This window comes from Thunnus maccoyii, chromosome 4, assembly GCF_910596095.1.
Source record: "Thunnus maccoyii chromosome 4, fThuMac1.1, whole genome shotgun sequence".
In the NCBI taxonomy this organism is placed as follows: Eukaryota; Metazoa; Chordata; class Actinopteri; order Scombriformes; family Scombridae; genus Thunnus; species Thunnus maccoyii.
The window spans coordinates 28,763,460-28,785,486 of NC_056536.1; the positions used below are offsets into that span (position 1 = coordinate 28,763,460).

At 37.4% G+C, this 22,027-nt stretch overlaps 1 protein-coding gene across 1 annotated transcript; it reads left to right on the forward strand.

Moving 5' to 3' along the window:
- On the forward strand, positions 1 to 21,861 carry ada (adenosine deaminase). Its single transcript, XM_042407753.1, has 11 exons — positions 1 to 167; positions 7,776 to 7,837; positions 8,927 to 9,049; positions 11,209 to 11,352; positions 11,448 to 11,563; positions 13,366 to 13,490; positions 17,296 to 17,367; positions 18,737 to 18,838; positions 19,171 to 19,238; positions 19,335 to 19,464; positions 20,799 to 21,861. The coding sequence occupies exons 1-11, from the start codon at positions 21 to 23 to the stop codon at positions 20,898 to 20,900; spliced, it is 1,191 nt and encodes a 396-aa protein (XP_042263687.1). The 5' UTR covers positions 1 to 20; the 3' UTR covers positions 20,901 to 21,861.
- Positions 21,862 to 22,027: the final 166 nt, after the last annotated feature.

A 22,027-nucleotide genomic window follows, 5' to 3' on the forward strand; every position in this document is an offset into this window, starting at 1 on the left:
ACAAAGGCGTGTCCTAAGCCATGCATGCAGCAGTCAAGCGAGCTGCGATACGCTTCGGCTCCACTGTCCTCATCAGCTCTCTGTGCACCAGCAGGCACTCCGGCAGCCGCAAGCTCTTCACCATGGCCGAGCACTCCTCTGAACAAGTGGTATTCAACAAGCCAAAGGTACGTTATCAAACAGCGGAGACTACTCACTTTACTACGAGTTTTTTTAATAATTCAGATAGAAAGGTGGTGAATTGACGGGCGCGCTTTTCCTGCATTTTACGCACACTATGATTGCGTAAACACTGTTTAAGAGTCCCGCGTGACCGAAAGAAGAAGCATGCTTACAAAATGAGAGAAATATATCAAGAATCAGATGTTAAAAATAAACTTTATTCACCGCTCTCTCTTTGCGTGTCTTTTATATCCAGTGCCGTAGCCAGGATTTTAGAAATACTGAGGTCATGAGTCCTAGACCCTTTAGTGGGGTTTGGGGGCATGCACCCCCCAGCAAAAGGAACATTTTGAAGACTATAGTATAAATCTATGCATTTTAATGTATTAATGAAAGACATTTCTGACTTGATATTTAGAAAGTATGTCCAGTTATTAGTACTGGAAGCAATTTACCTGCGAAACGTAGCTCACACTCATTGACAGTAATGTGTGAGGGTTCTTCTGACAGTGCATGTCCTAGTGGGAGAGGGTCCTGTTGTAAAGGTGACGTATTATGGAAAATAGATTTTGCCTATTCTTTGTATGGATTTGGAAACGTTATTTAGGCACTGGGGGAAAATTACATAAATATGGTAATCCTTCAGATTAACAAACCTAAGCAAGCTGCTAGGAATTATTGCCCTTGATGATGTCACAATGGGGACACCAGTCAGCTGTGCCTTTTGGACACCGCAACACTGAACACTGCTTACCTAATGTACTGTAGCCTACCGCACAGTGCGTCAGGAAGCCAGGCAGGAATGGAAATATTTTATTTTAAATTTGGTGACATGTTCAATACAAGGGAAGAAAGAGATGCTGGAAAGTTTTTGACTTGGAAAATTATAGTTTGATTCAAACATATTTCTTTGCAAAAAAAAATACTAACATGTTCCACAGATTCAAGGAAGTTGTATAAAATTGTTGAAAAGACTCATAGGCCTAATATGTCTGTGATTATTGCCATTCTATATTGTTCTTAAATTATCTAAGAGGATTTGTATCATCCATAATACCAATAACGTATTAGTAAGGCCACTCATGTGTGCTTTGAAAGTGCAACATGTATTCAAACACAGTGTTGACTGATCTTGTAGTAGATTATAGACCCCTCGCCCACAGAGTGAACGTAATGACAGGACAGTATTGTGCAACTCATTACATGTGTGTCACATAATGTAATGAGTTGCACACGCAGTCGGCTTTGGGTTACAGTAGTCGACATTTATCACCATTTCCTGACATTTTAAAGACCAAATGACAAATGGATTAATCAAGAAAATACTGACAGGTTAATCAATAATGAACATAATCATTAGTTTCAGCCTTTAAGGACTTAAAGGACTAAAAGGAACATTGAAAGATGTTGTGAAACATGTTCATATTGACCATTAGAAGATCCCTTCATAATGCACTTGTGGTGTAATTGATGGGGACCAAAATCCACAGTCCTCCTTAAATGTATGTAAAAGTTTATCTGAAACCAACTTAGACTATGTGGTTTGACATTTACTGACAGCATGTGATAAACAAAGGTCATGATCACATGAAGTTTAAATTAACTGCTGCAGACTGTTCAGAAACGGTGTGACTGTAATAAATGTAAGTGCTTAACTCTGCTCGGGGCCCATTTGTCTGCACAGACTCTTGGTCTCTTGGTCAAACTCTGAAAGACAACTCCTCTTTGTGAAATCCATTTATTGAAGAATTTCCATGACATGAGGAAAACCTCTTTCAGTGTTCATATAGACACCTGACTGTTGTTTTAAGACATACCATCCTCTAACAGAATCACAGAAACACTTTTAAAAATATATATATTTTGCCAGATATCTTAATTGCAGTTCTTTTATTGGCTGGTAGAGACAACTGGCCAGCATAACAAAACCATATAAGTGAAATGCACCTTTAATGGTCAGGTAGTTTGACATGCACATCAGGCATACAGGCATGAAATATATACTCACTTGTGCCCTTTGGAGTCTGAGCATGCACCTGGGCTGCGCAGGGGCTGACTGATAAGAAGACAGGAAACCAGCTCAGTGACAGAGATGTGGAAAGAACACACACTCACACACACGCACACAAATGTTGCCACACAGTGAGTGTGAATGTGTGTGTGTGCCAGTGAGAGCTCATGAATTGCAAAAGGAGAGAAGCTGAGGAGTGGTGGTTGCTTGCAGAGATAATGTAATTAAATATTAATTTGCTGTTGTAGAATTGATACCTCTGATGGGGTTCATGTTTTGTGCTTCACCTCTTTACTGTCCACGCTTCATATGCCGACGTCGGTTACAGTATAGCAACACTAGGGCTGCAAATAATGATTATTTTCATTATCGGTTAATCGTCTGATTATTTTCTTGATTAATCAATTAATAATTTTGCTATAAAACGCCAGAAAGTAGTTGAAAATGCCTTTTCTGTTCTCATAGAGCTCAAGGTAAAGTCTTCATTTGTCTTGTTTTGTCCAATCAGCAGTCCAAAATCCAAAGATATTTAGTTTACTATGATGTGTGACACAGAAAAGCCTCAAATACTCACATTTGAGAAGCTAAAACTAGAAAATGTTTGGCATTTTAGCTTAAAAAATGACTAAAATGATTATTTGATTATCAAATTAACATTAATCAACCAGTTGATGCAGCTCTAATGGGGTTATTACAGGATGTGCTCAAATCTTATACTATATACTATAAAACAGTGAAAAATGTCCATCACTAGTCTCTGAATCCCAAGGTGACATCTTTGTTTTATCCGACTAAAAGTCCAAAACTTAGAGATTCAGTTTACTGTCACATAGAGTAAGACGAAGAAAAGAAGCAAATACTTACAAGTGAGTAGTGCTCCTATTTAGGATTATTTATTCATTGTTAACTGTTTTCTAGATTAATTGATTCAGCATTTTGTCTACAAAATGTCAGAAAATAGTGAATGATGTCCTAAAGCCTGATGTAACATCTTTAAATGTCTTCTTTTGTCCGACCAACAGTCCAAAACCCAAAAATATTCAGTTACAGTGATATAAAACAGGGAGAAACAGTACATCCTTACAAGTTAGACACTAGAACTAGAGAAGTTTTGAAATCTTGCTTACCCAGATAGCAAAATTGCTGTGTCCCAGATCTGGCCCACACCCGACACTTTCGGCACTTTCATCCGGCCCACAAATCGCATGGAATGATGGCACTTTGGTGGTCCGCTCCTGTTTCCCAGATCTGGGCCACAAGCAAACCGTATATCAAACAAGAACAGACCAGATGAACCAGAACTGGCCCACATCCAGAATACACATAACTGAGAGCACCACATCATTACCAGAAAAGGCCCATATTTGATTTTGGGATATTTGGGCCATATTTACTGTTTTTCATTTTGTCCGGGCCAGAAGAAGGCCAGCTGTACCGCATCATTGTCTGAAGTGGCCCACTTCCATCTGCTGTCTGGGTAAAAAAATGACCTAAACCATTAATCAATTATCAAAATAATTGCAGATAAATTTTATGTCATTTAACTGGAAACTGATATAATTATTTCAGCTCTAACCTTTGTAAGAGTGTAAGTCTCTGTTCTGTTTTGGGGTTACACTCTGGTATGGCTGCATCAGATGAACATTATTAAAGTAAAAATATAGACTACATTAATCTGACAGAGAAAAAAAAATATTGCATTGGCTGTCACAAGTAGAGCTGAGTGCTTGTCAGATAAGAGATATGAACTTCCGATATTATCTGGTTTCCGAGAGTTGAGTAATTGTGTCAGTTTGGGGGCATTAATCATCATCTTCTTGCAGAACCGTCACAGATTGTTAGATATTATCTCACATGCGATATGAAACTTCAATCAACAAGACACACGGCTGGATTGCTCAGATGCTGACTCAAATCAGTAGATGTATGTAACCGTACCATAATGTACTACAGGAAGACCTGTGTTTACTGAAAGAAGCCACAGGATTTCCTCAACTTGCAAATGAGTTAACCAGCCGTCTTGAGTCTCACAGCTCTCACCACTTTTGAGGGATGAAAATAGATGTAAACAAAAGACTGTCTCAGTAGTATACATTACTTGTTGTAAATATTTGGGTAGAAACATCTGATCTCAAGATTTTTTTCTATTTTTTCCAAATTTTTACTTCACAGTCACACACAGATGGACATAGCTGTACAACTTTACATGTTTTTACTTATTATAAAGGTTGGAAGGTTTTGAGCAGCATAATTATAGCTGCAAATAATCATAATTTGGATTACTGTGTAAGCAAAAGGTATTTTCTTTATCATTCGTTTTCCCTACACGTCATCAGGGCAAATGTATTTGTATAGCATCTTTCAACAAGGCTTTACATAAGATATAAAGGACATTAAAACAAGATGTAAAAGAAGACAATATAAAAAGACACTTAAATTGGATTTTAAAGAGTAAAATATAATAGAAGATTAAGAAGAATAAGCTAAAATAGAATAAAACAGATATAACAGTTTTAGAAAGAAGAGTCCAAGATGACATCTTTAAATGTCGTTTGGTTCAACCAACATCCCAAAACCCAAAGATGTTCAGTTTACAATGATATAAAACAGAAAAAGCAGCAAGTTATCACAAGAGTGCATCTTTAAGAAATGAATGTACGTTATTTTTTGGTATTTTTGCTTGAAAAATGACTTAAACGATTCATCGATTATCAAAATAGTTGCAGATCAATTCTCTGTTGCTCATTAATCGATTAATTGGCTAATTGTTTCAGCTCTAGTTATAATGCACCAGAAATATTTGGTTTATTGGTGTTTTTTTTCCAACCAAGATGTACGTTTTTAACACATACTGTCAGGGAGTATTCAGATTTGCATGCACAACTGGAAATCCAAAATAACTTCAGTTCAGTCTGCAGGGGAAGTTTGTTCCTAAAAGAAAACAGATGTCACATTTCATTACTCCATTCACAATCTGGCACTTTTCCTTTTAGTTATAATGGTTAAAAACTTATAAAATGTTTTGTGGGGCTTTCTCTTGACAATAAAGCTTTAATTAAGGATATATGACTAAAGACTATTAAGTTGTTTTGAACATTACACACAGTCAGCAGTGGAAATTAACTACGTACTATTTACTCCAGTATCATACTTACATTTCCATTCCAATTTTTCTACTCTAGTCTACTCTCCACTAGTCTGTCAGCTTTAGTTTTTCATTACTTTTCAATATATATGATCAGGTCATATAATACGATGCTTTCTTATGGATTAAACTACCCAACTGCATGTAAAGTTGTTTACATTTACATTTAAGTACCACTTACATCTTAATGTTTCTGTAATAATGATCCAATAATATAATAACATACTGTACTACAACACTGACAGGGTCCATTCTGTTTATAGTAAGAAGTACTACTTTGATACTTGCTAATGCGTCTGTACTTTTACAAGGACTTTTTCTCGTAATGAGGGTGGGTGATCTTACAGTATCTTAACTTCAGTATCTTTTTAGAGTTAAATTGGAGATGTACTTGGACTCTGACAGCTCCATCCTTTTACACCATCATATATTCTGATACTTCCTTTAGGAAATCCCTCTGAGTGCTGTGACCTTTACCATATTTCCAAAACCAGCTTTTAACAGATGTTAACAACATCCTTCGCTGTGGTTTTGTTCTCAAAATGTCTCTAAAATGTTTTGTTTTAAACGTTTCCTCTTTGACACGTGATGGGTCCAAGTTTTCCATGTATGGAACAGCTGGAGCTGTCCAGAGCAACAGCTGGATGAAGCTCAACAGTGATCATGAGTCTGCTACATGACTGCTCCATCAGAGTTCATAGAACCAACAGAGTTTTAGAGTTTTATGACATTTTAACTGATGCGCTTACATTTAGTCGTCCAGAGTAGGGCTGCAAGAAACAATTATTATCATTATCAATTAATCTTAATTATTTTATCAGTGAATCAATTAGTCATTTGGTCCATTAAATGTCAGAAAATGGTGAAAAATGACGATCACTGTCTCCAAAAGCCCAAGATGACATCCTTAAATGTCTTGTTTTGTCCCGACCAACAGCTCAAAGACATTCAGTTTACTATCGCAGAAGACTAAAGCAACCAGAAAATATTCACATTTAAGAAGCTTAAAAAACAACTCAAAACAATTAATTGATTATCAAAACAGTTGCCGATTAATTTTCTGTCTAATCTGACTAATGGATTAATCAACTAATAGTTGCAGATTAAAGAATGTATTTAAAGCCCCTGAAAACTTGTCCTCAAATCAAGTATTTCTATATAACATCAAATATTCACTCTACTATACTTCATAAGCAACAATCAAAGTAAAAAAGATCTTTTGCTATTCTTTAATCAAAGTTTAATACTCAAAAACTCAGATAATCAGCTTCATCAAGACTGTGTTGGGTGTTTTCATCAGATTCTGATTCAAATATTGCTAAATCCTGATCAATATACAGAAGTAAAGACATCTTTTTTTTTCCCAACCAAACTCTGCCAACTTTTGTCCATCCGCTAGTTGGCCCTCTCTCCTCTTCTTGTCTCTCTACATCACACCCTGTGTGGTATTGCAGCAATCAGTAAGAGCCTCCTGATTACAAAAACATGGCTTTTTTTGGAAATCTGTCTCGACCTTTTCATGACAAGAACATTGTAACACTGTTGTCATTCTGTGTGCTGTCCTCCTCAAATTTGAGGCAGGTATTCACTGGCATTTTGTTGACAGCCCCACACTACCCTTGACCTTGACAGTCAAAGCCAGACAGGTTTCTAAAGAAACTTTGAGAGGTTTCCGTTTTTGGCAAGACCTCGTTTATGCACGTAGACATTGTGGTTCAGCAACTACAGCCACTTTAATTTGGGTATGTCATTTTAGTTTGTGCTTTCCAAAATAGAGGTGGAGTGGAAGAGAAGCGAGAACAGCTGCAGAGGAAAAAAGAAATATGGAAATCTCCCATTTGAAATAACCAAAACTGATCTAACTTTGGTAGAAAATAGTGTGTTAATGGATCCAATGACTCAAAGTAAGGAATGTAGAATATAATCTGAGAAATGAGAAAAGATAAAACTATGATATCACTGCCATGGAAAATCAAGCTGCAGCTTTTGGTGCACGTAAGAAGTTTTAGTTTAGAGCTGATTCCCATAACCACGCTCTCTTTCTTCTTCATCACGCTACACCAGAGAGAGAGAAGAAATAAAGGTCCCTGGTTGGATATTTTTAATTTAATTTCACCCTGACCGATAACTGTAGCTCAGGGCTCAGCTGTTGAAGAAGGAAAAGAGATTTATTGATATCATCTGCTGGAATAAATCACGGCTCTCCAGAGCCAGAACACTCTTCTTTGACCCTTCTCAGGCACCCCTGGCCTTTTCACCACTTGTTGCCCAGTCATGCGTACTGCATTCATGATGGGCTGCAGCCAAAACATTGAACTGCACCAGTGTCACTGCTCTTGCTGCTCTCTTTTTAACACTAGAGAGTTATCTTATGTTTTACTGTATCTCTTATGTGTATCAGAATAACTTATTTTGCTAGACTGATTATTTAGTACCGTGTATTTTTCTCATCCACAGGTTGAGCTGCATGTGCATCTTGATGGCGCTATCAGGGTGCAGACTATTCTCGATGTTGCCAAGTAAGTTAGGATTCTTCAATATTGACTTTAGATTTTACTGTATGTGTTTGTACTGAGATTCAGACTCACATGTTTACATATGTAAGTACATAAGAAAACGTCATCGTTCCTCTGTGGGGTTTGTAAAAAAAAAAAACACTTAACCTATTTAATCTATTATTTGTACTTGTGAATAACTATTAAAGTAAAACAGAGCTTGGCTGGGCGGATGTTAGATTATCACAGATGTATCAGTACAAGCATATATGTTAGCTGATAATAACAGGTAATTACAGCACAGAAATGTCAAAGATGTTTGCAGAAAATTGCAAAGAGTTTTTCCATGACATAGTTACTGGAGAGCACTGACAAGTTTGCTTTTTTTTTTGTTTATGTTGCTAATCTCTCATTATCAGATTTTTTAAAAACCTGCATTAATTGATTTCTTTCGGCACTTGGGAGCAGCGCAAAAGGATGTAAACACTAAAATGTATTTATCACCTTATAATGTTGATATGGCTAACATGTGTACATAGGCAGATGTTATCAAACAGTTGCCTATGTACATATATAGAAGCCATGGAGCAACATTAGCATTTGTTGAGAGTCGTGTTTCTGTCCACCCGATGACTTTAAGTCCAATATTCACTCTCCTTTTAGCTCTGTTTTGGTTTCCACCAACTCTTAAAGGAAATATTTAGCTGTTGCTAGCTGCAAGCTACAAAATGTTCCACTATATTCACCATCTAGTTGCTAACTTATCTGACCACCACTTGGTGCTGAGCATGTAGTGTACCGTGGGTTTATCTGACCTTTCGAGCTGAACACAGCTGCCTGCTGTGTCTGTAAACAAGGTTGATGACCGCTATGAGAGTGAACCAAAACATTCAAGTTGTGAGACAGAAAACCATAACAATGTCAAGTCAATAGCTCAGGCTTCAATACATTACAAACAACAGTCCTCTGTTGAACTTTCTTTTTGAGAAAGAAGGGCAAAACAGGGAAACTTGCAATACATTTTTTTTCCAATTTGAGCTAAAAATGAAGCAGTGCTATAACTTTCACTACTGTCCCTGAACTGTTGCTTTTTTCTCTCTCTTCTCCTTATAGGAGACGCGGCATCACTCTGCCAGCAAATACCGTGGAGGAGATGACACGGATTATTATTGTCCAAAAGCCTGCCACCCTCACTGAGTTCCTGGGGAAGTTCGCTGAGTACATGCATGTGATTGCGTAAGTGCCGACATATCACCTTTAAGGATTCAGTTTCATAATTAACCAAGGTGTTTTCTTGCTGAGCAGGTGAAAGGGTGTACAAAGAGAGACACTTGAGTGAGTTAAGGGTCAGGGTTCCCCTCACAGAAATGTTATTTCACCAAGGTCTACGGTGTGGGTCAGAGTCCATTCATGCAGTTTGTTATCACACACATGCGGTTATGACAATTATAATGCATTGGAAGTGTTTTAAAGCCAGAGTGAGTAGTAGGCCCGCTGTGTTTGTGATTGGTTGGATTGGGATGTAAGACACAGCAGGATTATGTAACGTAGTTCTGCAGCATGATGGGGAGGGGTTTCATTCTAAATGCCAGACATGCAGAACAGGATCACATCATTATAGAGATCAAGTGTCACCTTGGCAACCAAACGTGAGGAGAGTAAAGTTGTTGGCGAACCCTTTCCAGTATCACTCTGTCTTATATTTAGTCCTCCAGCGACGGGGCTGAACTGTTTATAAAAGACCAAATACAGTCTCTCAGATACTCAATGGCCGTAAAAGCTCACAACAATGACGGTCTGTAGTGGCTGGACTGCAGCGCTCTGTTGTGCTGAATGGACCCTTCTGTATCAAGGCTCTTGAAAGCCTTGTGTGCAGTACAGCTTCAACAACATAGGGAACTTGCTAGCTGAGTTTAGCTCATGCAGAATTGTTGTTGTCTGGGGGGGAGTGAAAGGGAGGGGGGCGAGTAATGAGAGGACGCTGGACAACAGCAGGCATTCAGACCTGTACGATGAGCATTCACTTTCAGTGTAAATGCTAGAAGCGGTGTTGTTCTCCATCACGTGATGTAGAACATCGAAAAGTGTGCTGCTGAGTCTAAAGGAAGGGAGGAAATGGAGGTGTGATGATTCTCCTGATATTTTACATTACACTGTATTATCATGCAGCATGATCACACGTGTGAGACAGAAAGAAATGTTTGAGGTGTAAAATTTCCTTACTTTAATGATCATTTAAAAAAAAAACAACAACAACCTGTGATCTTTCTCATTGCACTTGTACCGGCAGCTACTTGAGAATTTGTACCACAGCTCTGTTGAGTCACTGTCCTCTAATGCTTCATCTTGTCTTGCTTGTAAGTCGCTTTCAATAAAAAGTGTCTGCCAAATGACAAAATGTTAATGTAAAATGTAAGAGCCAAGAGAATGTAAGAGAAAAATTATTGGGACGGGGAGGGGGGATTAATATTACATTTTATTTTATAGAAAAACAAGAGCATCCCCAGCTTTTAAAATATTTTTAATTGGCTCCCCCTCTTGATTGAGCCAATTAGCCAATTTGGTTTTGTGTTTAAACATAGCTCTAAATGTCTTGATTACAGACATGTGGAGCTTTGTGCATATTAATAAACTGGTTATATTATCATTCGGCAAAACAATAACCGTCAACGTTTCATTTAAATTCACCAGTTAGTAGAAAAAGTTGGCAACAAGTGATTCTGACCTTCAGTTACGTCATAGTCTATTCTTCTGCTGTCTGCTGTGATTTTGTATCTCAAAACTAACATTTTGGTTTTACTAACTGATTTTGATGAAAATGATAAAGCCCTGACACAGACGCAGGATTGTTATGGTCTAACCTTTCTGGTCCGTGGCACATACAAATTCCACACATCTTTTTGATGTGATTATTTATATCTTGAAGGGGAGGCTGAAATAAAATATAAAAATAGACACACTAGCCTTTCTTCAGCAAAATGAAAAAATACATAACTCCACCACTCCCCCTCTAATCATTTTTGTACATTCCCTAACAGATTTTTTCCTCTACTCCTTTAAATCCTAATCTGTATGTGGAAAATAATTCCAATAATTTTATATAAACACATTAAATTGTTGACATTGGTCAAAAGAATACATCTAATGAAGTCTATACTTAATTGTTAGCTATCACTATTAATACGAACATATATGTGGAGGACATGTTTAAATGAAGTCAGTATAATCGTGTCAGTAACACCATGTAAATACTTAAATTGCTCTATTTGAAAGCTGTCATAATTTGAGTGATAGCGTAGCAGCAGCTAATGCTTTTATTTGTGCCAGAGAGATAAGTTTATCAGAGCTCAAGGTCAATGTCATTTATTTTGTGTTTTACTTTTTCTTTCTTTCAGTGGAGACAGAGAGGCCATAAAGAGGATAGCCTATGAGTTTGTGGAGGACAAAGCGAAGGAAGGAGTGATTTATGTAGAGGTCAGATACAGCCCGCATTTTCTGGCTAACACTAAAGTGGTTCCCATCCCGTGGGACCAGGAGGAGTAAGTCTCTATTTGAATAACTTTAGTCTGCTTGTTGAAACTTGTGTCATGCTTTCAGAAACAAATATTAAATATTTTCTTTTTCCTACACTTAGAGGCGACCTGAGCCCAGACGAGGTGGTGCATCTGGTTAACAAGGGCCTCAGTGAGGGAGAGAGGGCCTTCAATATCAAAGCCAGGTCCATTCTATGCTGCATGCGCCACATGCCAAGTAATGAACTGTTCATGCTCCTGTCTGCCCAATCAACCTTGTGAGATAAGGCTCTTTATTGTACTGTCTCAAAGCTCTGCCTTTGTTCTCATAGTAGATAAAGAGCAGGAGTAGAACATAAAAGTACATACATACTACTTAATATCACCTGTCGCTATCCAGTGGAAACCATGTATCCAAATTTACTGATTGTGAATTTTTCAAATAAATTGACAGATTAAGTATGTATTAGAGGTTTAAGAGCATTTCTTAAGACAATAAACAATTGGAAAACATGCTGATTATTTGAAAAATGCACAGTTTTCCTTGGCTCATGAAAAGTTTCTGTTTCAGAGATACATGGTTCTCACAGGACAGTACTAATATATGCTATATTTGTATTTATAGTTGTAGTAGTAGTTGTAATACCAGTGACAGCAGCTGTATCATTCACCGTATACAGTCTATAAGCCGTACCAGTAAAGTAAGATCGGTAGCGAGGAAAGTTGTTGTATCTTTAGTAACAGTTGTAATATCCGTAAGAAATCTGATCCGCTCCATTCATGCAGCTGTTTCTTTGTAACAGAGCAACCAAGAGCAAATATTGTATTCCATAATATTTTGTAATATCCTCGGGTGATTAGAGATATTTTTGTGTAACAAACTTCCTGAACATCTGCAGGATATCTGATTTTGTCATTACAGATAGGAAAATAAAATATGATGGGCTGTATTAGGAAAAGATCAAATTACAAGCCGTAGTGTAGCAGTGTGTAGTTTGTGTGTTTAAACAGCACGCAGCCTAATATTCCAATACAGGATCTAATATATCGCTGACTGTATGTCATATTCTGATTATGAATACTGTATGATGATTTAGTACACATCATATGTATTTAACTGCTTTGGTTTCGTAAATGGTGCAGGTTTTCATATAGTGATATTTGTATGCAAACTTAAGCATATTAAAGGAATAGTTCATCATTTTTGGGAATATGCTTTATCACTTTCTTGCCGAGAGTTAGACAAGAAGATTGATACCGTACGGAAGCGTGTTGCAATGAAAAAAAATATATAGGCCTTTTTTCATAATTATGACTTAGTATCTCATAATTACGAGAAAACTGTCTCATAATTAGCAAGACATAATTATGAGATCTTTTCTTGTAATTATGAGATTTAAATGTGAAGCTACCACCAGCAGACAGATAGCTTAGCTTAGCATAAAGACTGGAAACAGGGGGAAACAGCTGGCCTGGCTCTGTCCAAAGGTAAATCCTCTAAATCTCACTAATTAACATGTTATATCTTGTTTGTTTAATCTTGATAACAAAAGAAGTGTAAACACATCAAGTTAAGTTTTGGACTCTTTCTTGGCCAGGAGCAGTCGCTTCCTGGAATCTTATTGTCACAGCGAGGTTGCCATGCAACTAGCCAAGACCACAGGAAGTGTTTACTAGTGAGCTTTAGAGGTTCTACTAAGTGCATTTTATTACCTTTAGACAGAACCAGGCTAGCTAAGCTATCTGTCTGCTGGTGGTTGCATCATATTTACAATACAGACATGAGATTCTCATCTAACTCTCAGCAAGACAGCAAATAAGCAAATTTCCAAAAATGTCTCAAATTCCTTTAAATCCTGTTCACTGTAGTTACCATTGCATGAAGGTCAATGTTGTTTTGTGCTTGTCATAGCTGTTGATTTGATGCAGATTGATGTAGAGTGAAGCTGTGACTGTATCATCACATTTCATCTATGCATCATCTGCATGCATGTTGGCAGGACCAAGCTGTGACGTAATATATGTGCTTTAATTCCTCAGGCTGGTCCATGGACGTTGTGGAGCTGTGTAAGAAATATCGCCACGAGGGAGTGGTGGCTATTGACTTGGCAGGTGATGAGTCACTCAACTGTGAAGCCTATCCAGGACACAGGAAGGCCTATGAGGTAAGCATGTTGAAACATCAACATAATGCTGACTGACCTGTTAAGGGCTGGCATGAGGAAGACTAATAAAGGTGTGGGTTTTTGATGTGTCTTTGTTTTGTATACTTAAATCACTGCCGCATGCACAGTCACATAGCTTTAAACTGGTGTTGCAACATCAACAATACTAATGGTGATAATAATAACAAGGTTGGATAAACAGCAGCTTGTTTTGCTGCCTTAACAGGAGCGTTTTGTGCCCTTGAATGTGTTTTTCAAAATGATTTCTCACACAGTTTAATAAGAAATGTGATTACTGGAGGAAAACTGCAGACAGTGTAAATACATTTGTAGACTGTTTACCTTGGCATTAAAATATAGTGGGCATATTTTTTACTGATTGTGCCATTTTGTAGCTGTAAAAAGATTTTATAGTCATAATTCATGTGAGACAAGGGCATGTTCCCACTGGCTGCTGGCTGATGGAAAAATGTCTGTAAGTTGTCGCACCAATAACTTCCAGGAATCCTTAGAAAGAATTTGAAGCTGTTTCATAGAGAGGGTGGATGATTTGGAAACACTACAGGAGACAGATACTCTTAGATGCTTTTTTTATTAGCTATGCTAATGGCTCTGGCAAAGGCGATGTCAGTTGGTTGGTCGGTCCATCACTGTGGTCCAGACTTGTCATGACATTGATGGCATGTTTCTAATGACAGTGACGAACTTTGATGATCACCTGACTTTACCTCTAGCAGGTTGACATTTGTAGTTTTGAATGAAATGTGTTGAAAGTGGTTGAATGGGTTGCCATGGAATATTTTACATTCATGATTAACTGCAACAACTTTGATGATCACTTAACCTCAAAAATTAAAGTTGAATTTTTAATTTGTCCAATACTTTGGTTTATGACCTGCAGTCCCATCAGCCTCAACTGTACTTTGTGCAAATGTTAGCATGCTAACATGCTAAACTAAGATGGTTAACATGGTAAACATTATACCTGCTAAACACCAGCATGTTAGCAGTGTCCTTGTGTGCATTCTGATGTTAACATTTATCTGAAAACAGTCAAGAGTTTCTCTCCTATGCACCTACATGATCTACTATCCACCAGTTAATGTGATACCATTTATCTGACTGGCTAACAAGGCAGGCTTGTTTTGAACTGCCTGAATATAATATACAGGATCAGCTACCATGGAGATGTACAGTTCATACTGTAAAAACATGGTTAATAGCACGGTCTACGGGCTGACATGCTGATCTGGCTTTGCCAAACAGGTTTGAGCTCAGCGTTGCAGGTGACAGACAGTTCTACTTTTCCACATAGATTACTTTCCCCTGCAAGAGAATGCATCATCATCGTCTCAAACTGATGAGGACGCGATACGGGAGTAAAATATATTTCAATTTCCTCGAGGCTCTGATGCTTCTCAAAATCCAATTTGCTTTTCCGCCAGCATTTATTGATTAATTCAGAGAATACTTAAGTAATCAATTCTGCCCGTCAGACCATAATGAATGAGGCAGATTAATCAGTTAATACACTACAGTGCTGGATGTGGACCTGAAAATAATTACTTGCACAGACTGGGTGGAGTTGACTGCATAATGACAGTTCAGCCCAGATAAGGTGATTCTGGATCCCACCAGATTTAACTGCAATGTGAAAACGAATAGTTTTAGAGGTTAATTGCCTTTAGAGATGTCTGGCATTAATACTGGGTATTTCTTTTTCACATTTCTGTATTTTTTATGATATTTCTGTAATCAATCCGAACATTTCTCTCCTTTACTAGGATACATATTAACCTCAATACCTCAAATAATCTTGCTTTTAATTTGACAAGCTTACATTATTAATTTCTAGTTGACATTGTGGGTGTATGTGATGTGCTATTGTGTGTAGCTTTGAATTTTGTATAATGTGTCCTGTGTGTTTTTTGCTTTCTTTTTTTTTTGCTTTGTACTGTTTGTTATTGTGATGTTATATGTTTTATTTGCGAGGGACTGCAGATGAAAATTAGCTTTAAAGCTAACTCTGGTGCAATACATCAAATGTTAACATTTACGTTTAAAACCTTACGTTGGCCCAATAAATACAATACAATTTATAACCTAAACCCTCCCCTTTTCAAAAAGTGGATGAGTAATTATTGAATATGGTTCATAATAACATGGATTATTTATAAGATAAATTAGCTGCAGCTTGTTCAAATGATTCGTTTATGAATGTGTAGGCATCACTTAATTTTGAAAATCCCGTCAGCAGCAGCCTGAGCAGCACAGAGGCACACAGAGAGGTGAGCTGCAGCCTCTCAGGTGAGCTCTGATGTCAAGGAATGAAAAATAATACAAGTAGAAGTTTTTGAGATTATTTAAAGATATCATTCAACAAACTAAAAGAAGCACAGAGCTACAGAATCTCAGCTGGAGTCTGAAAACAGCAGAGAGTTGGTTCAAACAGAGCAGCACATTACTTACAGGTTTCTATACAGTTATTATCTTATTGCAGTTATTGTGAACATCTATCATATGTCGATTTTAAATTTTAATTTCAGTCTGAGATTTACATCAATAAACTAAAATGTAAAATATATCTAACATCAGAGAACAATTATTGCCTGTTATATCAGCAAATACATATTCAATAAAGCAAACTTTTCGCAGAGTCAGGCTCTTAATGTGTGTATGTGCACGCATGTGTGCATATGAAAGAGAAAAGAGAGATAGAGGGCAAGTGTAAAAAAGAAAAGAAATGTCCTTACCAAAATTAAAACCAAATCTACGCCCTTGCTACCTCAGTCACAGATACTTGGGATGGTGCACGTTGTGTGTAGGGGTACTAAAAATTCTCTACATTCTCTCACTGCCTCCACTTGTATGATAATGAAGCTACAAGTCATGTGAGGCCAACAATTGGTCAATAACTCATAAGCTGGCCACAAAAATCTAAATAATCCAGAGTCTGTTGTGTGATGTTGCACAAGTATTGTATTTGCGGGTATCACACATAGTTTGTTGACAAGCTAATTTTTCCCTCCAAAATTCCAAAAATTCCAAAATTCTGAGGTTTGCAAAACCACAACCCTCTTTTAAAAACATTTCTGAAAGTTTATTTTTTATCAAAATCAAAGTTAATTTGGTTGTCTGCATGTGTGTACTTATGTGTGTGCCGTTTGGAATAAATAGTATTTGTATGAAATAGAATTCATAAGTGTTTCTATGTGGGTTTATGTACAAAGTATATGATTTATTATGTGGAATTTGTACAGTATGCATATTTTTTTCTGTTGCCTTTGTCCTTTGTAATCTCTGGGTTTGATAGGTGCCATAAAATTAAACTTTATTATTATTATTATACAACTATATTATGCATGCTATTCAGCTTTCCAGAAATGTACACATTGACATCCTATCAAGGTGAATCTATATTGATGGAAGATCCAGAAACATGGTTCAATTATTAACAAGAAGCAGAACCCACAGAGCAGAGTCCACTCTAATATTTAGGTTTATCTTCAAAACTACATGACCTCTAGATAAATACTCCAAGATCAGGCAAGGCTCACTTAGTTTGTATGAGGTTGAGAATGCTGAAATGAAAGGAAGTGATCAAACTAGTCTGTATTAGTAAGTCAATCTTTGTTTAAGTGTATATATGGCGAATGTTGAAACAAAGCAAAGCAAGCGTGTTCAAAAACCTGTCTAAATGATAAAAAGGCACTCAGTAGATACTGCAGGATCACAGATGTGAAAACCAGATGTTTGGCTGTGCTGTTTGATTGCTGATGTCTTCTATGATTGATTTTGTTGACAGGAAGCAGTGCGTAGTGGGATCCACCGAACAGTTCATGCAGGAGAGGTGGGCCCGCCGTCAGTGGTGAAGGAGGTAAGCTCTTCAACAATAACGTGAGACATTTCTGAGTGAGGTGAAAGTGTCATCTGAGGACTTCATTGCAGTGCAGTGAACTGCCTAGTACACCTTGTATCAGCAACAAAACAATAAAGTGGTGTCCTAACAATAGAGATGATTAAACCAGGGGGCAGAGATCCAAAAGAAACAACAGAAGTTTTTGTTTAGTGTTGGCAAGTTGAAGGTTTAAACAGATTTGCAGTGGTGGAAAAAGTACAAATATTCCTTAACGTAAATAAAAGTATCAATTCAGCAATGTGGTTCGGTGCCTCTGACTGATATATTATTATATATGACGTCATTAGATTATTAATACTGAATAATCAGTGTGTAAACAGCATGTTATTATTGTAGCTGCTGGATATGGAGCTAGTTTGAACTACTCCATATGCAGTTAGCTAGTTTAGTCCAGTGGCCCCTCCAAAGGGTCAGCAGATAAATCTGAGGGGTTGTGAGATGATTAATGTGAGAGGAAAGAAGAAAAAACAAAGTTCTGATACACAAATCTGTTTTCAGTTTTTGAATTTTTTCTCTAATATTTGATTTGTGGTGAAATATTGGATCATTTGAACATTTATTGAAATGAAACCATGTGAGAAGTTTAGAGGGAAAAATCACTATTTGGTGGAGCTGTTGACAACTCATAGACATCTGAAATGTGACCCCGACTACACACTGCTTTTTGTAAGACATCAAAAGCCAAAAAGGTTGGAAACCACTGGTTTCATCTTTAACAATGTGTTGCATTTTAAAAGCTTGTTATATTATCCATTGTGTCAAATCTTCATCTGAAAAGTAACTGAAGCTGTCAAATAAATGTTGTGGAGTAGAAAGTACAATATTTCCCTCTGAAATGTAGTGGAGTGGAAGTATAAAGTAGTAAAAAATGGAAATACTTAATTACAAGTACCTCAAAATTAAGTACTTGAGTAAATGTATTTAGTTACTTTCCACCACTGCAGATTGGGATTGCCTTAAAATTTCAATGGACTGAAGGTTTTTACTTCAATGTTGAGTCATTCATATCAATGCCAATACACAAATACATGTGTACATGGATATACTGTAATTATTTTACTGTTGGGCAGCAAAAAATTGTACCCTTCTCAACTACAATGCAACAACAACGACTGCATGTCTCACTGAACTGTGGCTGCCAAAACACGTGGCCACTCTCTAAGAAGCCATCCTTCAAAGTGACAGCTCAGCTATTTCACAACAGTTGTGAGTGTGCCTCTAGAAATACCCTGCAGTTTCTGTTGACATGTACTACATTGAGGATTTTTTTTTTTTTGCGGTTTGTAACCTTTTCCGTCTATGTCATGACCCCTGTCTGATATTTTAGGCTGTAGAAGTGTTGAAAGCTGAAAGGGTTGGACATGGTTACAGAACCCTGGAGGACCAAACCCTGTACAAACAACTACTGGCTCAAAATATGCACTTTGAGGTAAGGAAACAGAATTGTAATCGCTATTGTCATCAAAAGGCTGAATCACAAACACAGTTCTTGATTTCTTGTTGCAAATATACAAGTTATATTTCGTCTAATCTATTAAATGTACAGTTCCTTGTTCAACGATACACAATCATGATTTTAATCATTACAAATATATCATTTTATCAGGTAATTACAGTGATATGCAGTAGTTGACATTATTACAGTACCTTATTAGTCATAACACAGTGATACACTGACCCCTAGTGGACACTTGAGTAGTTCACAGAGAGGAGAAAAACTGCAATAGTGCGGTTTCTCAGTGCTGCCTGTTCTGTTTGCAGGTGTGTCCCATTTCCAGTAAGCTGACAGGTGCCTGCAACCCAGACTTCACCAAGCACCCCGTCATCACGTGAGCTGCTTTTATTTTACATGACAGTCTGATAAAAGGATTTCATTAAAGGCATTTAAATATTTCTGTTTGGATTTGATCATTTCCTTTGTGCAGGTTCAGGAAGGACAAAGCTAACTACTCCCTGAATACAGATGACCCTTTGATCTTCAACTCAACCCTGCACCTCGACTACAGCACCGCGCAGAAATATATGGGATTCACCGAGGACGAATTCAAAAGACTGGTGAGATCAAATGCATGAATAATTATAATGGTAGTTCACAGGATGAAGGCATTTGAATATGATTTGAAATGATAGCAGGGCGTGTAGACACCCTGCGCGTGGCAACGCCTTCCACGGTTGCCAATTAAAGCAGGAACAAAAGCTTTTTTCTTAATGCATTTTAACCAAAGTGCTTTCAATCCGGGCTGCATCTGGTCAGTGTATTTGGATTGAGTTTGTAGTGGATTATTAAAGGAATTGTTTGTCAATTTTGAGAAATTCGCATTCGCTTTCTTCCTGAGAGAAGATCAATACCACTCTCATGTCAGTAGAGTGGATGTTAGGCTAAATCCAGCAGTTGTTAGCTTAGCTTAGCATAAAGACTGGAAACAGGTGGAAACAGTTAGCCTGGTTCTGTCAAACGGTAACAAAATTCACCTACCAGCATTGCACTGATTAACATGTTATATCTCATTTGTTTAATTTGTACAAAAACTGAAGTGTAAAAATTACAAGTTATGGTTTTATGGGGGTTATTTGTAGATCTATTTCTGAGAAACAGCTAGCCAGGTTCTGTGCAAAGGTAACGAAATTTGCCCACCAGCAGCTGCAAATCTCGCTAATTACCACATTATATCTCATTTGTTTAAACCAAGCTTGCCAAATAATTAAACACATCATGGTTTTATATGTGTTGGACTATTTCTTGGCCGGGAGCAGTGACTTTCTGGAGTCTTGTCATCACTTTGCTGTTGACAGGTGACCAGCAGTGGCCTTTGGGCAGAGCTAAGGCTTTTTCAGCCTTTATGCTAAGCTAAGCTAAACAGCTGCTGGCTGAAGAGTCATATTTACTGAACAGACATGAGGGTGGTCTAAGTTTTCTTATCTAACTCTTCTAAAGCATCAAATTATCTTTCAGCATTAGTCTTTTAAGTGCCAAAGTCCCTCTTTTTGCTACTACACTTCCACCGCAGCTCAACAGGGAAACACTGTCCGAGGAAACACAAAGAGGGAATTTGATGCTAAAAAGAAACGTGGCAGATATCCACTTGATATGACTAACTCAGACTACTGAAGCCTCATATAAGCTTCACATCAACTTTTAAATGCATTTTTGAACAAAATGTGTGGACACACTGTGGATTTTGGCTCCCATCACTTACACTGAAAGCGCATTTGAAGGGGATCTTTTAACAGCCAGTATGAACAGGAGGAATGATTACAGCGAGGAAAACCTCTTTCAGTGTTCATATGGACACCTGACTGTTGTTTTAAGACAGACTTGAAAAATTGTGAACTAATACTATTTGGAAATACACTAAGATGGTTCTTTATTGAATTTTTGTGTCTTTTAGAACATCTGTTCAGCAGAGTCGTGCTTCTTGCCTGAAGAGGAGAAGAAAGAGCTCCTCAACAAACTGCACGAGGCCTATGGGATGGAGAACACTGCCTTTTAAACCAAGCACTGACAAGGAAGTCTAAGAAAAAAATGTGACCTAACCCAGGGAGAAATCGCTCTGAACTCTTAATCTCTGCTCTTCACACAATGCAATGTCTTTTTTTTTTCCTCTTTGTAACCAAACAAAGCCTTTAGAATAATAAATCAAATATACTCTTAATCATACGGCTGCTGCCTTCACCTCACATACCTGTACATCATCAGCTCGAGGGCTTGTGTTTTGTCAACTCCATTGTCAGGAAGTACCTTTCATACTTTAGTTTACACTGCGGTTCCGGAGGATATCATGGTGCTCTGCAAAAAAAATATGGGAAAGCAAGTGTTTTGTGTTTATGAAGCAGATTATGTTGCATGCATTATTTCAAAACTCTGGATGCATTCTTCATCTTGTGTTTACATCCTGTTGTCATTAAAAGAATCAGGGAAGCTTTTGATGCACATTTACTGAACACTCGAAGAAACAGTGAAGAAACAGTTTGAACCTTTTTGTCAGGTTATGTGGTTATTTGTTGTTCATCACTGTCTAAAAACACTACAGTATATACTTTCATAAGCATAAAGGATAAATGAAGAACTTGCTACCTACTGGGGGAAATATGGTTTACAGTGAATATCTATCGTTTAGTTTAAGGGTGAAGTAAGGGAATTGATATGTGCTTTTTGCCCTTCACGTGTAAAACCACAGGACACATCAGGTAAAAACAGCTCAATACCAAAAGCCTAGTCTTACATTTGGACACTAGGTGGCACACTTCTGTCATCTAGCTGGACAAACAACTGTTGACTTAATGTGGTTTTACATCTCACAATTAACTCTTGATTTCTTTTGATGTATATATTTATTTAATTTTTTTTTTCATTTCTCTAAATAAAAAAAAAAAACACTTCCATTTATAACTGCGACATTTATGACACTTCTGTAAAACCTCTTTGATCATAATAAAAGCTATTATGAAATTTGTCTGCCTGTCAGCCCTGTTTCCTTATGCTGATTATCCCCCTTTTCCATATCTACCGTCATTATGATATAAAGTCACCTCAGCACAGGGAGAAAAGAGCTTTTGAAGCAATTACTCTTGCAGAGGAAATTATCTCAAGCCTTGCACTTAGAGAGATTGCTGAAAA